This window comes from Anomaloglossus baeobatrachus, chromosome 7 (genome assembly GCF_048569485.1).
Source record: "Anomaloglossus baeobatrachus isolate aAnoBae1 chromosome 7, aAnoBae1.hap1, whole genome shotgun sequence".
In the NCBI taxonomy this organism is placed as follows: Eukaryota; Metazoa; Chordata; class Amphibia; order Anura; family Aromobatidae; genus Anomaloglossus; species Anomaloglossus baeobatrachus.
Window position 1 is genome coordinate 162,629,720 of NC_134359.1, and position 17,251 is coordinate 162,646,970.

The 17,251-nt window shown below is 44.2% G+C and overlaps 1 protein-coding gene across 5 annotated transcripts in view; it reads left to right on the forward strand.

Annotated features, from left to right (window-relative positions):
• Positions 1-17,251, forward strand: part of TRPM2 (transient receptor potential cation channel subfamily M member 2) — a 2,537,250-nt gene that overhangs the window by 1,167,953 nt on the left and 1,352,046 nt on the right. For all 5 annotated transcript variants that reach the window (XM_075317785.1, XM_075317788.1, XM_075317787.1 and 2 more), the window contains one exon: positions 9,171-9,283. In XM_075317785.1, coding sequence (XP_075173900.1) covers positions 9,171-9,283 — 113 coding nt within the window. The remainder of the gene's footprint in view (positions 1-9,170; positions 9,284-17,251) is intronic.

Here is a 17,251-nt window from a genome sequence, read left to right on the forward strand (position 1 = left end):
CTCTCTGCCGCATGGTGTTGTAATGAGTGATTCACTACTAACATTTAAGCAGAGCCTGGACGCCTTTCTTGAAAAATATAATATTACCAGTTATGTATATTAGATTTTATGACAGGGTGTTGATCCAGGGAACTAGTCTGATTGCCGTATGTGGAGTCAGGAAGGAATTTTGTTCCCCATTGGAGCTTATTAGACACATTGGGGTTTTTTTGCCTTCCTCTGGATCAACATGTTAGGCTACGGGTTAAACTAGATGGACTTAGAGTCTCCCTTCAACCTTAAAAACTATGAAACTATGAAACATTATGTTTTTTTCACTGGAGTGTCCGTTCTATAGATACACAAATAATCTCTGATTTTTCTTGGTTTTGAAAAACTTTCTTGAGTACCTCCTTCAGATGCATCACTGTTCCTGAGGACCTACGATAATGAATAAATCTGTTATAATAAGCCCATTGTTCTCAGATGTAGAATTCAGGCTAGGAAATTGTTATATGATCCAATTATTTTGGATGGCATATCATAGACATATACCCTTTTGGTCCCTAAAAATATAAGGTCCAAAAATTATAGTCGCCAAACTATTATAATTAAGTCTTTAACCTATTCCTGCCATTTATGTATCTTTCCGAAATATATCATTATCACCACATTGTTTTCCTCAGCGTGCGTTCCACAGTGGATCGTACGCGATCGGTATGTCCTTCCTTATCTACATGAGTTTTAAAATGGGGGTCTGTGGAATGTAGTATGGTGACACTTTTTAGGATTGCACCATTTAATAGCAACGTTTAAATGGATTTTGAGTTGTTTGTGTGACACTCTGAGAGGAGCATGGGCTTTTAACAAGGAGAGGGAGGAGTTTTGATATGGGTATAAAAGGTGCATGCATGGGGGAAACATCAGACCATGCCTGACATCTGACAGGAGAGGAGGACTCTTATCCACAGCTTTACACCTTGATAATCAGCTGACGGTATGTAGATTAAATCATTGGAATCATTTTGTAATTTTTCACAACAAAGAATTTTTACATTGTGTGTGTGAACTAATCCGCTTTATTTATTCTTTTAGGGGACTTTTGTGGTAATTTAAACCCTCCATCCCCTTTTATCTCTTCTTGTCAACATAAGAAGCAGATTTACAAGTGATGAAAAATGCAGTAAGTTCCCATTAATTGTGGAGTTTGATAAGTGGTTCTATTTTCACTGGAGTAACTGGGTATTTTTTTATATTCCTCATTAGTGGCACTTCATGGTGGCTGGTCCTCACCTTCCCCCCTTTTTCCTGCCCTATCTTTATGTAGCACTTAAAGGGTTTTTTGACATCTTCTTTTAAGGTCACAGGAATGAATTTAGTATAACAAAAAAAAAAAAAAAAAGAACTGTTTGATTATTGAAAAATTCCCAGAGCTGGGAGTAAAGATTTTTTTTCTGTGCTATATACCAAGGTTTTAATATACTCTATGGATAATACTTTAAGTGGCAAAAGAGAACTTTTTATATATGTGAAAAAAAATTTCTCTTTTCATTTTATAGGTTGAAGGCTAAGAACCCCCTGATGTGATATATTTAATCAGAGTGAGGCTATGTTCATGGAAAAAAGGTTCTACTGATGAATTCCATCTCCTTGTAAAAATATCTTTATTTGAGGAATGAGAATCTAATCCAATACATTATATTGTGTGATGTACTATCGAACATATGTAATATGTATACCCCTGATGAACCTCCACCCAAGGAGGCGAAACGTGTTGGGTAATATTTCTTGGGGCTAAATTGTTTATGTTTTTTGACATTAAAAGAATACTGTATGTTTAATTTATACCACTACAGTACTCTACATATATTGTTTTCATATGGTCCTATAAATAGCACATATAGTTCTAATTTTTTGTATTTGAGAGATATATGCCAAATTCATTTATAGATCTTCAAGCAATTTACATCTCTTTTTCAATGCATGGATAATTGTTGGATCTAGATAAAATAATTGTGTAGTGAAAATGTTTCTACCACGAATGTTAAATAATTGATCTACCACCATTTGTAAAGTTGTCCGGTGGAGCGATATAAGTATTCCCTACCATTTGTCGGGATATACCGCTGGCTGGTCCACTAGATCGTATTTTTTATTGTACTTTAGACCCTTAGGGTATTTTATATTTAACAACCCCCCTCCCACCCATTTTTTCACGTGTCAATATATTTATAATTAATAAAAGTTTAACAAATTTAGGAGTATTTTTCTGTGATTAATGTTATTCGGTTACTCCCTTTTGATCGGTTTTTTTGTGAAATTTTTAGAAGTGACCTTAGGTGAACTCAGTGCCAGATTGTCAGACTTCATGACACGATGGAAGCAAATTCCGACAGTCCATTAACTGGGACGCCCGAAAACCATAAAGAAACCTTTGATGTAGACTTTAAGGTTCCTGGAGCTCCCACCTTTTGGGTTACCTGGAGGCTGGGTACACTAATAAGAGTTCAATGCCTCCAGATGTCCCAGCTGTTGGGGATTCCATGAACTTTAAAGTCTCCCTTAAAGGCTCCTTTAAATGAGCCTTTAAGGCAGACTTAAAGGTTACAGGAGTTCCCAGATGCTGGGAGATCTGGAGTTTTACCAGAGTTCAAAGCCTTGAGGTGTTCCAAAAGCTTGGGATTCCAGGAATCTTAAATTCTCCCATAAGGGCTTCTTTAAGGTATATAGAGCTTACAGCTGCCAGGAGACCCTGTGGCTGTGAGCTTCGGTAACTTTTACCAGACCTCACAGCCAATGGGTCTCATGGAAGCTGTCCATCCGATAACTTTAAATAGAGCTTTTAAGATAGCCTTTAAGGTTTTTGGAGTTCCCAGCTGCTGGGACATCTGGAGGCTATGAACTTTAAGCCTCCAGGTATCCCACCAGGTGGGAATTCCAGGAGCTTTAAAGGCTGTTTTAAGTGAGCCTTTAAGGGAGCCTTTAAGATTCCTAGAGTTCTCAGCTGCTGGGACATTTGGAGGTTATGAACTCTAACCAAAGTTCACAGCCTCTAAGTATGCCAGTGGCTGGGAACTCTAGGAACAGTGAAAGCTCCCTTAAAGGCTCCTTGAAGGTTTCCGGGCCTCACAGCTATTGGACTGTCGGACTGCTGTGCCTCTGTGTCCCGCAATCTCACAGTCCGGCCATCCAGAAATCAGGTCACTGGATTCAGTTGAACCCATTGCCAGACTGTCAGATTGCAGGGCAAGTCTGCACAGCAGTCCGGCAATCTGGCAGCGGATTCAACTGAGTTCACTGAGGGCAGTGAAGGAGTTCCCAAGTGTGAACTTCAGTGATCTGACTGCCAGATTGCCGGACTGCTGTGCAATTGTGTCCTTCAATCTGGCAGTCTGAAAATTTGGCAGCGCGTTCACCTGTACTCACACTTGGTACTGTGAACTCTGCTGACCTGACATATGTCACCGCTTCTCACAGCCAGGTCTTCTGCTGCCCTCAGTGTGTCCCAGGAGCTGCAGTGATTGGTCGTGTTTTCCATCACTGCAGCTTCTTGATGTTTGGATTGTCGTGGGACATATCATGGATTAACTTGGACCTGTGAGGATGTTTATGGGGTTGATAAATTGGTGAAAAACTGAGTATGTTTTTTTTAATACTGTGTGTTTGTGTTTTTTTTCTGTTTACTTACAAATTTGGTAATGGGGGTCTCATAGACATCTCTCCAGTATCAATCCAGTACTTTATGGCAGCTGTGATTTTTGACAAATCCCAGCTGACGTCAACTTCATATCTTACCCCAACTGCCACCGCATGAGAGCAATTGGGATGAGCCATGTAAAGCGCCACAATTGGCAATTCTAATGGATGCGCCAATTGTGGTGCGGCTGTGGGTTGCTATTTTTAAGCTGGAGGAGGCCTAATAACCATAGACTTTCCCTGCCTGAGAATATTAGTCCCCAGCTGTCTGCTCTGTTATGATATGATAATGATATGATGGTTATCAAAATGGGCAAGTTTACATAATTTTTTTATGATTTATTGAATTAATTGATTAAAAAATTATTGTTGGGGAGTCTTTGTTTTTGATAACCAGCCAAGATAAAGCACACAGCTGGAGGCTGCAACCTACAGCTGTCTACTTTACCTACATCGGTTATCACAAATAGGTGGGGGTTCCATACATCATGTTTTTTTGTTTTTATTCACTGCACTTGCCAATCACTGTAATGCCAGTAGCAAAGATGTCTACAGCATTACTGTGAATTCAGGCAATCCTCACATGTTCAGTGGCTGAAAATCAGGTGCCAAACATATCGGTTGATGACTTGAAACTCACGAGATGAATACCAAAATACTCGAAGAGTAATGGATATCCCAAATACCTTAATATTCGAGCGAGTAATGAATAGTGCTGAATATATTAGCTTATTACTAATTTGTTTTTTACTTTTCTATCAATGGTGCTGTATGTGTGCCACCCCCGTGCCAGCAGCCGGTGCTGTTCGGATCCAGGGCCTACGGTACGGCTGGAGGGGTTCCCCGGTCTCGGGGGTCGTGCAGACACTCCGAATAAAAGGGGGGCTTATTTGTACGGGATTGATTGTAGAATGTCTGTGATGCCACCCACGATGTGTGGTGAGGTTGGACACCATCGCTGCTGTCGTGGGATACCCGGGGGAGATGTAATGGCAGCCGGAAGTTAATCCCTCCGTGGGTAGGGATGGTTACCCTGGGGCCCAGTGTCTCTGTGCAGGGTATGGCGATGGCAGTGGCTTGCCCGCCCAGATGGACCAGGGGATAGTTGGTTACTCACTATTGAATGAATCACACGAGTCTTTTGGTAAACCAAGGTGCCGGTGGCCGGCCGCCGCGGCCAGTTGTACGCTGGCCCGCTCACCCGGGATGGTGGTCGCTGTCCTTTCCTCTGCACTGTTTTTGTGTATTGTGGGCTGCTGGTTTGGAACTCAGGAGTCCGCTCCCGGCTTTCTGTGTGCCTAAGGAGCCGTGCCTGCTGACACTGACCCGTGGGATCTATTGGCCCTGGCGGTTGCCCTATCCCTCTCTGTGGGTGGTTGTCTGCTTTTGGGACTTTGGTTGGGACAGGCCTGTAATCCTGCCCTCAATCGGTTAATTAGCTAGGCCGCTGGTTTCGGTCCTGGCTTCAGGGTCCGAGTACCCCCTCTGTCCACGGTTTCCGGTCGGGTCTCCGGTGTCGGTACCGGTGGGCTCCAACCCTTCTCCGGTCCTCCTCGGATCTGCCGAGCCGTCTTCCCGTCTCCTACTGACGGAGACAACCATCTGCCACCTAGCCAAGGTACCAGGGCTCCGACCCTGGCACCGTTCAACTTGAACTTGCTCTGCTGGAGCTACACCTAGCTCCAGCCCACACTCCTCTCCACTTGAATTACTCCTTCCACTGTCCTAGACTACACTCTCTGTTTGACTCTCTGTTTGTTTTCCCGCCCCGGGCTGTCTAGACCCCTAGGTGGGCGTTTCCTTACCACCTGGTCCCACCCACTGGTGTGCCCGTCTTGCCCTGAGGGGGTTGGCTAGGGTTTCAGGTTGGCTGTATGTAACCTAGGTGAGGGAAGATGTTATGCAGGGGCCTATGTGTGGCTACCTGGTTTTGCCAGGGCGTCACATATATTTTTGAGCTGAATATTTTCCTGATGCTATTTTGGGGTATAGAGCTCATTTCCTTTTGATTGCTTTTTATTGCATCTTTTGTGCAAATTCTTACCTTCCTTTTTTTTCTCTTTCTTTTTTTTGCCACTTAAAGTACTATTTAATTAATTTTAGCAGTTTTAAAAGATTGGTCTCTTTTGGACATGTTTTCTCAGAAGAGTTAACATGCAAGTAATGCAGGCATTTAATACAGTGCTGGCCAAAAGTATTGGCATCCCTGCAATTTTGTCAGATAATACTCAGTTTCTTCTTGAAAATGATTGCAATCACAAATTCTTTGGTATTATTATATTTTGCTTGCAATGAAAAAACACAAAAGAGAATGAAACAAAAATCAAATCATTGATCATTTCACACAAAACTCCAAAAATGGGCCAGACAAAAGTATTGGCACCCTTAGCCTAAGGGGGGGCTTTACACATTGCGACATCGCTACCGATATATCGTCAAAGTCACGCCGTTAGTGACGCACATCCGGCGCCGGTAGCGACATCGCAACGTGTTAATCCTAGGTGCGACGATGAACGAGCACAGAAGAGTACAATATCGCTGATCTGTGTAACGTCGTTCATTTCCATAATGTCGGTTCGACCGCAGGTACGATGTTGTTTGTCGTTCCTGCAGCTCCACACATCACTGTGTGTAAACCCGCAGGAGCGACAAACATCTCCTTACCTGCGTCCCGCCGGCAATGCGGAAGGGAGAAGGTGAGCGGGACGTTATGTCCCGCTTACCTCCGCCCCTCCGCTTCTATTGGCCGGCTGATTAGTGACGTCGCGGTGACGTCGCTGTGACGCCGAACGCACTTCCCCCTTGAAGGAGGGATTGTTCGGCACTCACAGCGAGATCGCCGACCAGGTATGTGCGTGCTTGCTGCCGTAGCGATAATGTTCGCTACGGCAGCAAGCACCAGATATCGCATGTACAACGGAGGCGGGTGCTATCGCGCTGGACATCGCTAGCAATTGCTAGCGATGTCGCAGCATGTAAAGCCTGCCTAATACTTGGTTGCACAACCTTTACCCAAAATAACTGTGAACAACCGCTTCCGTTAACCATCAATGAGTTTCTTACAATGCTCTGCTGGAATTTTAGCCCATTCTTCTTTGGCAAACTGCTCCGGGTCCCTGAGATTTGAAGGGTGCCTTCTCCAAGCTGCCATTTTGAGATCTCTCCACAGGTGTTCTATGGGATTCAGGTCTGGACTCATTGCTGGCCACTTTAGTAGTCTCCAGTGTTTTCTATCAAACCATTTTCTCTGAGGAAGACCCAGCTTTTTCACACTGGGCCCTACATTATGCTGCAAAATTTGTAGGTAGTCTTCAGACTTCATAATGCCATGCACACGGTCAAGCAGTCCAGTGCCAGAGGCAGCAAAGCAACCCCAAAACATAGGGAACCTCCGCCATGTTTGACTGTAGGGACCGTGTTTTTTTCTTTGAACGCCTGTTTTTTTTTCCTGTAAACTCTATGTTGATGGCTTTTCCCAAAAAGCTCTACTTTTGTCTCATCTGACCAGAGAACATTCTTCCAAAACGTTTTAGGCTTTCTTGGTAAGTTTTGGCAAGCTTCAGCCTGGCTTTTTTATGTCTCGGGGTAAAAAGTGGGGTCTTCCTGGGTATCCTACCATACAGTCCCTTCTCATTCAGACGCCGACGGATAGTACGGGTTGACACTGATGTATCCTCGGACTGCAGGGCAGCTTGAACTTGTTTGGATGGTAGTCGAGGTTCTTTATCCACCATCCGCACAATCTTGCGTTGAAGTCTCTCGTCAATTTTTCTTTTCCTTCCACATCTAGGGAGGTTAGCCACAGTGCCATGGGCTTTAAACTTCTTGATGACACTGCGCACCGTAGACACAGGAACTTTCAGGTCTTTGGAGATGGACTTGTAGCCTTGGGATTGCTCATGCTTCCTCACAATTTGGATTCTCAAGTCCTCAGACAGTTCTTTGGTCTTCATTCTTTTCTCCATGCTCAATGTGGTACAAACAAGGAAACAGGACAGAGGTTGAGTCAACTTTAATTCATGACAACTGGCTGCAAGTGTGATTTAGTTATTGCCAACACCTGTTGGGTGCCACAGGTAAGTTACAGGTGCTGTTAATTACACAAATTATAGAAGCATCACATGATTTTTCAAACAGTGCCAATACTTTTGTCAACCCCCTTTTTTATGTTTGGTGTGGAATTATATCCAATTTGGCTTTATGACAATTTTTTTTTTCATTGAAGACAAATTAAATGAAGATAATAATACCAAAGAATTTGTGATTGCAATCATTTTCAAGAAGAAACTGAGTATTATCTGACAGAATTGCAAGGGTGCCAATACTTTTGGCCAGCACTGTAGGCCCCCAGCTGCCATGGTAACGCATTAGTTCCCAATATTGAAGACATTTAAATGCTACTGTCAGGGATTGACAGTGGCATTTAATGGGAATCTGTCAGTAGGAATGTGGCGCCCCTGACTCGGTCAGGCATCACTGAGTACTGCACCCATGCTGCGACAGTACTTCCAAGTAATCCTAAAGGCCAGAATGAGGTGTGTACGCACAGATACATAGCAACCAGGTTTTCCACACCTTTGGAGGGGACCCTTGGGTAGTCTCCAGAGGGGGGCTAGCTTTCAAATCTCAAATCAAAGGAGGTGGGCGGGATGTTTAAGTTCCGCTGTGCTCCGCCCCTCCACTGCTATTTGCCGCCTGCCGTGTGATGTCGCTGTAACGCCGCACGACCCGCCCCCTTAATAAGGAGGCGGTTCGCCGGCCAGAGCGACGTCGCAGGGCAGGTGAGTGCATGTGAAGCTGCCGTAGCGATAATGTTCGCTACGGCAGCTATCACAATGATATCGCAGCTGCGATGGGGGCGGGGACTATCGTTCTCGGCATCGCAAGCATCGGCTTGCGATGTCGTAGTGTGCAAAGTGCCCCTAAGTGTCATTATTGTCACTTTGAGCTATCATCTCTGGAGACACAGAATGGGGAAGGGGCTGTACAGTAGAGGTGACAATGCTATGAGAGGGGGGATCTGAAAAAAAGTGTTTTTATATGTCACAGATATACTCGGCTACACTGCCCTTCCCCCCCATTAACACACAGGAGCTTAAACTAGAAGATCAGCTCTGTATCATTACATCTCAAACACTGAGAGCCATGCTAAGCTATAGTGGAGGGTGTTCTTCTTTCTTATGAGTGTTGCTACCTGATTATGATTGGGGAATGTCATTCAGGGGAAGAAGTACATGCCCCTAGTGAAAACTGTCTGTTAACACCCACTTGAACTTAACAAAAATATAGTCATGAAGAGCCAAATACTTTGACTGATGATATCTCCAGAACAGAGAGGCGAAATTACCAAAAATATTGTGCTTTGTAGCCAATATTACATCTTTTGTCCAGTTTAACATGAAACAATTTTGGTGATATGTCCTCTTTAACTGTTTATAGATATTTTATCTGTTTTTAATGTATTATTTTTCCTTGTCTTGAATGCTTCCTAACAGGCATTTCTTACAAGAGTTTGGTTTGGAGAGCTGAGTGTTGACAATGAGCTGTGGAGGGTGATCGCTTGTATGATTTTCTTTCCTCTTCTTTATACACGGCTATTAACATTCAGGTAAGTGTAATAGTATTTAAAAAGACATATTTATGCCGCCCCATCTGAGGTCATTATGAGTCACAGGGCTGGGAAGCTAAGGCAGTAACATATAGAAAGCAAATGCTGCCTTTTAATGTCATAACCATTTTACAGCATTGATGCTTTTATAATGTGCAAGACTCTGGACTTCTATAACACAGATGGCTTTTTCTCTATTCTTATTCGGTGCTAATTATTATCCACTGGTCTCTCCTTATACATAATAACTACTGAAATATATATATATATATATACAGTTAGGTCCAGAAATATTTGGACAGTGACACAATTTTCGCGAGTTGGGCTCTGCATGCCACCACATTGGATTTGAAATGAAACCTCTACAACAAAATTCAAGTGCAGATTGTAACGTTTAATTTCAAGGTTTGAACAAAAAAATCTGATAGAAATTGTAGGAATTGTACACATTTCTTTACAAACACTCCACATTTTAGGAGGTCAAAAGTAATTGGACAAATAAACCAAACCCAAACAAAATATTTTTATTTTCAATATTTTGTTGCGAATCCTTTGGAGGCAATCACTGCCTTAAGGGCGGCTTTGCACGTTGCGACATCGCACGTGCGATGTCGATGGGGTCAAATCGAAAGTGACGCACATCCGGCGTCGCAGTCGATATCGCAACGTGTAAAACCTTTTTGATACGATGAACGAGCGCAAAAGCGTCGTTATCGTATCATCGCTGCAGCCTCCGACATTTCCCTAATGCCGGTGCAGCGACAGGTGCGATGTTGTTCCTCGCTCCTGCGGCAGCACACATCGCTGTGTGTGAAGCCGCAGGAGCGAGGAACTTCACCTTACCTGCCGCCGGCTGCAATGAGAAGGACGGAGGTGGGCGGGATGTTTACATCCTGCTCATCTCCGCCCCTCCACTTCAATTGGCCGCCTGCCATGTGACGTCGCTGTGACGCCGCACGACCCGCCCCCTTAGGAAGGAGGCAGGTCGCCGGCCAGAGCGACGTCGCACGGCAGGTATGTGCGTGTGAAACTGCCGTAGCGATAATAATCGCTACGGTAGCTTTCACTAGATATTGCACGTGCGACGGGGGCGGGACTATCACTGCAGCATCAGTAACACATTGTTACCGATGTCGCAGCGTGCAAAGCCCGCCTTAGTCTAGAACCCATGGACATCACCAAACGCTGGGTTTCCTCCTTCTTAATGCTTTGCCAGGCCTTTAGAGCCGCAGCGTTCAGGTCTTGCTTGTTTGTGGGTCTTTCCGTCTTAAGTCTGGATTTGAGCAAGTGAAATGCATGCTCAATTGGGTTAAGATCTGGTGATTGACTTGGCCATTGCAGAATGTTCCACTTTTTTGCACTCATGAACTCCTGGGTAGCTTTTGCTGTATGCTTGGGGTCATTGTCCATCTGTACTATGAAGCGCCGTCCGATCAACTTTGCGGCATTTGGCTGAATCTGGGCTGAAAGTATATCCCGGTACACTTCAGAATTCATCCGGCTATTCTTGTCTGCTGTTATGTCATCAATAAACACAAGTGACCCAGTGCCATTGAAAGCCATGCATGCCCATGCCATCACGTTGCCTCCACCATGTTTTACAGAGGATGTGGTGTGCCTTGGATCATGTGCCGTTCCCTTTCTTCTCCAAACTTTTTTCTTCCCATCATTCTGGTACAGGTTGATCTTTGTCTCATCTGTCCATAGAATACTTTTCCAGAACTGAGCTGGCTTCATGAGGTGTTTTTCAGCAAATTTAACTCTGGCCTGTCTATTTTTGGAATTGATGAATGGTTTGCATCTAGATGTGAACCCTTTGTATTTACTTTCATGGAGTCTTCTCTTTACTTTTGACTTAGGGAAAGATACACCTACTTCACTGAGAGTGTTCTGGACTTCAGTGGATGTTGTGAACGGGTTCTTCTTCACCAAAGAAAGTATGCGGCGATCATCCACCACTGTTGTCATCCGTGGACGCCCAGGCCTTTTTGAGTTCCCAAGCTCACCAGTCAATTCCTTTTTTCTCAGAATGTACCCGACTGTTGATTTTGCTACTCCAAGCATGTCTGCTATCTCTCTGATGGATTTTTTCTTTTTTTCAGCCTCAGGATGTTCTGCTTCACCTCAATTGAGAGTTCCTTAGACCGCATGTTGTCTGGTCACAGCAACAGCTTCCAAATGCAAAACCACACACCTGTAATCAACCCCAGACCTTTTAACTACTTCATTGATTACAGGTTAACGAGGGAGACGCCTTCAGAGTTAATTGCAGCCCTTAGAGTCCCTTGTCCAATTACTTTTGGTCCCTTGAAAAAGAGGAGGCTATGCATTACAGAGCTATGATTCCTAAACTCTTTCTCCGATTTGGATGTGAAAACTCTCATATTGCAGCTGGGAGTGTGCACTTTCAGCCCATATTATATATATAATTGTATTTCTGAACATGTTTTTGTAAACAGCTAAAATAACAAAACTTGTGTCACTGTCCAAATATTTCTGGACCTAACTGTATATATATATATATATATATATATATATATATACTGTATATATATATATATATATATATATATAATATATAGATAGATAGATATACAGTCATGTGTACTTAACACTGTCCTGTATATATTTATACACTCATATCTACATGTCACCTGTCACCGTCATGTATATCTTTATAAAGTCATGTGTACATGTCACTGTTATATATAATTTTCTACAGTCATGTGTACATGTCACCATCTTGTATATCATTATACAGTCAGATGTACATGCCACGGTCCTGTATATCTTTATACAGTCATATCTACATGTCACCGTCATGGATATCTTTATACAGTTATGTACATCCTTCTACTAGAGTTGAGCGCGGTTCGCGGTTCGAGGTTCTCCAGTTCTAGGCTCGAGTGATTTTGGGGCCTGTTCTAGATCGAACTAGAAATCGAGCTTTTTGCAAAAGCTCGATAGTTCTAGAAACGTTCGAGAACGGTTCTAGCAGCAAAAAAACAGCTAATTCCTAGCTGGCTTTCCGCTGTAATAGTGTAAGTCACTCTGTGACTCACACTATTATGACATTTCAGTGTATAGTGTGCGTGAACAGCGCCTTCAGATCACTGCTGTTTGTATAATGGCGATCGCCATTTTTTTTTTTTTTCCTTGTCTTCCTTCCCTAAGCGCGCGCGTCTTGTGGGGCGGCCCAGCATGTCAGCCAATCCCAGACACACACACAGCTAAGTGGACTTTTAGCAAGAGAAGCAACGGCATGTGTGATAGGATGTCCCTGCATTATAAAACCGGACATTTTCCTCCAGGACGCCATTATCTCTTCTGCGTCCTTGGTGTCAGACATCACTGGCGCAGCTCCGTCCTGAGTCCTATCGCTGATACAGCTGTATGCGCTCCATACACAGCGCTGGACAGCATAGGGATAGCACTTTCCATCAGTCCTTTTAAGGGCTCGTACCGGCAGGGTCAGAGCCATAGGTGACAGGTCCTGAAAACAGCGACACCGTCTGTGTAGCCAAGGTCAGGGATTTCGTCGCTGCGATTCCCCATTAGGAGGGAATAGAAAGGCAGGCTTCCTTTCCTCTACCCAGAGCCCCACAATCCTGGCACTGTACCCTCCTGTCCTCTGCACACTCCAACTCATTATAACTAAGCCATTATACTAGCAAACACTGAGTGTACCTAGTGGCATCCTAAACGTGGCTATTGGACTTTTGTCTAGTCACACTAGTGCAAAGATATTTGCAGCACGTCTGCCTGCATTGCACACTCAAACTCTTTTTAACTAAGCCATTATACTAGCAAACAGTCAGTGTACCTAGTGGCATCCTAAACGTGGCTATTGGACTTTGCTATAGTCCCACTAGTGGAAAGATATTTGCAGCACCTCTGCCTGCATTGCACACTCCAACTCATTATAACTAAGCCATTATACTAGCAAACACTCAGTGTACCTAGTGGCATCCTAAACGTGGCTATTGGACTTTGCTATAGTCCCACTAGTGCAAAGACATTTGCAGCACCTCTACCTGCATTGCACACTCCAACTCATTATAACTAGGCCATTATACTAGCAAACACTCAGTTTACCTAGTGGCATCCTAAACGTGGCTATTGGACTTTGCTATAGTCCCACTAGTGCAAAGACATTTGCAGCACCTCTGCCTGCATTGCACACTCCAACTCATTATAACTAAGCCATTATACTAGCAAACAGTCAGTGTACCTAGTGGCATCCTAAACGTGGCTATTGGACTTTGCTATAGTCCCACTAGTGCAAAGACATTTGCAGCACCTCTGCCTGCATTGCACACTCCAACTCATTTTAACTAAGCCATTATACTAGCAAACACTCAGTGTACCTAGTGGCATCCTAAACGTGGCTATTGGACTTTGCTATAGTCCCACTAGTGCAAAGACATTTGCAGCACCTCTGCCTGCATTGCACACTCCAACTCATTATAACTAAGCCATTATACTAGCAAACACTCAGTGTACCTAGTGGCATCCTAAACGTGGCTATTGGACTTTTGTCTAGTCACACTAGTGCAAAGACATTTGCAGCACGTCTACCTGCATTGCACACTCCAACTCATTATAACTAGGCCATTATACTAGCAAACACTCAGTGTACCTAGTGGCATCCTAAACGTGGCTATTGGACTTTGCTATAGTCCCACTAGAGCAAAGACATTTGCAGCACCTCTACCTGCATTGCACACTCCAACTCATTATAACTAAGCCATTATACTAGCAAACACTCAGTGTACCTAGTGGCATCCTAAACGTGGCTATTGGACTTTGCTATAGTCCCACTAGTGCAAAGACATTTGCAGCACCTCTACCTGCATTGCACACTCCAACTCATTATAACTAAGCCATTATTCTAGCAAACACTCAGTGTACCTAGTGGCATCCTAAACGTGGCTATTGGACTTTTGTCTAGACACAATAGTGCAAAGACATTTGCAGCACCTCTACCTGCATTGCACACTCCAACTCATTATAACTAGGCCATTATACTAGCAAACACTCAGTTTACCTAGTGGCATCCTAAACGTGGCTATTGGACTTTGCTATAGTCCCACTAGTGCAAAGACATTTGCAGCACCTCTGCCTGCATTGCACACTCCAACTCATTATAACTAAGCCATTATACTAGCAAACAGTCAGTGTACCTAGTGGCATCCTAAACGTGGCTATTGGACTTTGCTATAGTCCCACTAGTGCAAAGACATTTGCAGCACCTCTGCCTGCATTGCACACTCCAACTCATTTTAACTAAGCCATTATACTAGCAAACACTCAGTGTACCTAGTGGCATCCTAAACGTGGCTATTGGACTTTGCTATAGTCCCACTAGTGCAAAGACATTTGCAGCACCTCTGCCTGCATTGCACACTCCAACTCATTATAACTAAGCCATTATACTAGCAAACACTCAGTGTACCCAGTGGCATCCTAAACGTGGCTATTGGACTTTTGTCTAGTCACACTAGTGCAAAGACATTTGCAGCACGTCTACCTGCATTGCACACTCCAACTCATTATAACTAGGCCATTATACTAGCAAACACTCAGTGTACCTAGTGGCATCCTAAACGTGGCTATTGGACTTTGCTATAGTCCCACTAGAGCAAAGACATTTGCAGCACCTCTACCTGCATTGCACACTCCAACTCATTATAACTAAGCCATTATACTAGCAAACACTCAGTGTACCTAGTGGCATCCTAAACGTGGCTATTGGACTTTGCTATAGTCCCACTAGTGCAAAGACATTTGCAGCACCTCTACCTGCATTGCACACTCCAACTCATTATAACTAAGCCATTATTCTAGCAAACACTCAGTGTACCTAGTGGCATCCTAAACGTGGCTATTGGACTTTTGTCTAGACACAATAGTGCAAAGACATTTGCAGCACCTCTACCTGCATTGCACACTCCAACTCATTATAACTAAGCCATTATACTAGCAAACACTCAGTGTACCTAGTGGCATCCTAAACGTGGCTATTGGACTTTGCTATAGTCCCACTAGTGCAAAGACATTTGCAGCACCTCTACCTGCATTGCACACTCCATTTCATTATAACTAAGCCATTATACTAGCAAACACTCAGTGTACCTAGTGGCATCCTAAACGTGGCTATTGGACTTTGCTATAGTCCCACTAGTGCAAAGCACCTCTACCTGCATTGCACACTCCAACTCATTATAACTAAGCCATTATACTAGCAATTTTTGCTGCCAGTTTAAGGGCCGTAGTTGCATTGTCAGGGATATTTATTCATTATTATTCTGCTGTTAATAAAGCTAGACCACCACTGCAATCTACACCACCTCTCAATTTTTACTACCACATTTTCAGTGCACAATCTTGTCGCAATCAACATGAGTGGCAAAATGACAGATGCTGGTGGAAAGGGGAAGAGGCGTGGTGGAAAAGGCAAAAATGGTTTTGTCCGTGGGGAAGGTGGAAAAGCTCCATTATCATCTGCTGAAGATAGACCATCTACCAGCAAAAGTAAGATGTCTACTACTTACCGTGGACAATCCGATGTGCTCCCTTTTTTACGGACACGAACAACAGGAACAAAGGTAGATGATGGCCAAAAAAGGAAAATGCTTGAATGGATCCCAAGTGGTCCAACAAGTGCCCTCTCAGCCACTTCAAGTACCGCATCCAAAAAACACCAGTCCTCTGAGTTGTCATCCCAATCAAACTTGCTTTCTCCCAGCTCTGAAGTCTCCATCAGCCCTGCACAGTATGGTGGAACTGAGATGGCTGAGTCTGCAGAGCTGTTCAGTCACACTATAGCCTGGGAATCAGAGGTCTGCTCCCAAGCTACAGTGAGTACAGAACAGGAAATGGTCTGTAGTGATGCCCAGAACCTTTGTGACTCTGATTCAGGCCGTGAGGACCAAGTTTCTGAGCATAATGTTGACCCTTTGTCACAAACTGTAACACCTGTGGTTATAGACAATGAGGAACATACTGATGAAGATGAGACGCAGATACCCGATTGGGATGACAACTTAAATATTCGGTCAGGGCAAGAAGAGGCTCGGTCTGAGGGGGAGGGGAGTGCAAACACAACAATTGATGATGAAGTTCTAGATCCCACCTACTGTCAACCCACAGTCAGGCACTCGAGGAGGTCAACAGAGGTGGTGGAGGAGGATGCAACTGATGGCGAAGTTACCTTGCGCCTTCCTGGACACAGTCGGAGTACTGGTAGCACGTCTACAACTGCATCCTCAACCACCACTCTGCCTCTGAGCATTATTCGGGGTGGATCAACAGGTCGCATGGCCTCTAAGCCTTGCCTAGCCTGGTCCTTTTTTGACATAGAAAAAGATCGCCCAAATTATGTGATCTGTAAAATTTGTCATGGTTCTCTTAGTAGAGGTCAAAACCTCAGCAGTTTGACAACTTCTTCCATGAATCGTCACATGAATAAATATCATATGGCCCGGTGGGAAGCTCACCGTGCTGCAATGCGGCCTAGCGGAGCGAACCATCCACCGCCTGCCCCTTCCAGTGCATCCGCGCGCTCGTCATCTTCTAGGACTGTGGTGACAGCTGTCACACCTGTTTTTCCACCCACAACTTCCACCACTGTAACCGCAACAGGCAGTTTGCTTGGTAGGTCGTCAGTTGGTTTGGAAGGGGAAACAAGTGAGTGTGTACAGCTCTCTCAGACATCGATAGCACCAACGTTGGATGAAGGCAACATCATGTCTCCGCCTGCACTTTCCTCACAAACCTGCATTTTTCCAGGGACACCCTACTCAACACCGTCTACACACAGCAGCCAGATCTCTGTCCCTCAGATGTGGTCAAATAAAAGGCCACTTCCTGCGACCCATGACAAAGCTAAGAGGTTGACTCTATCCCTCTGTAAGCTGTTGGCTACCGAAATGCTGCCTTTCCGCCTAGTGGACACACAGGATTTTA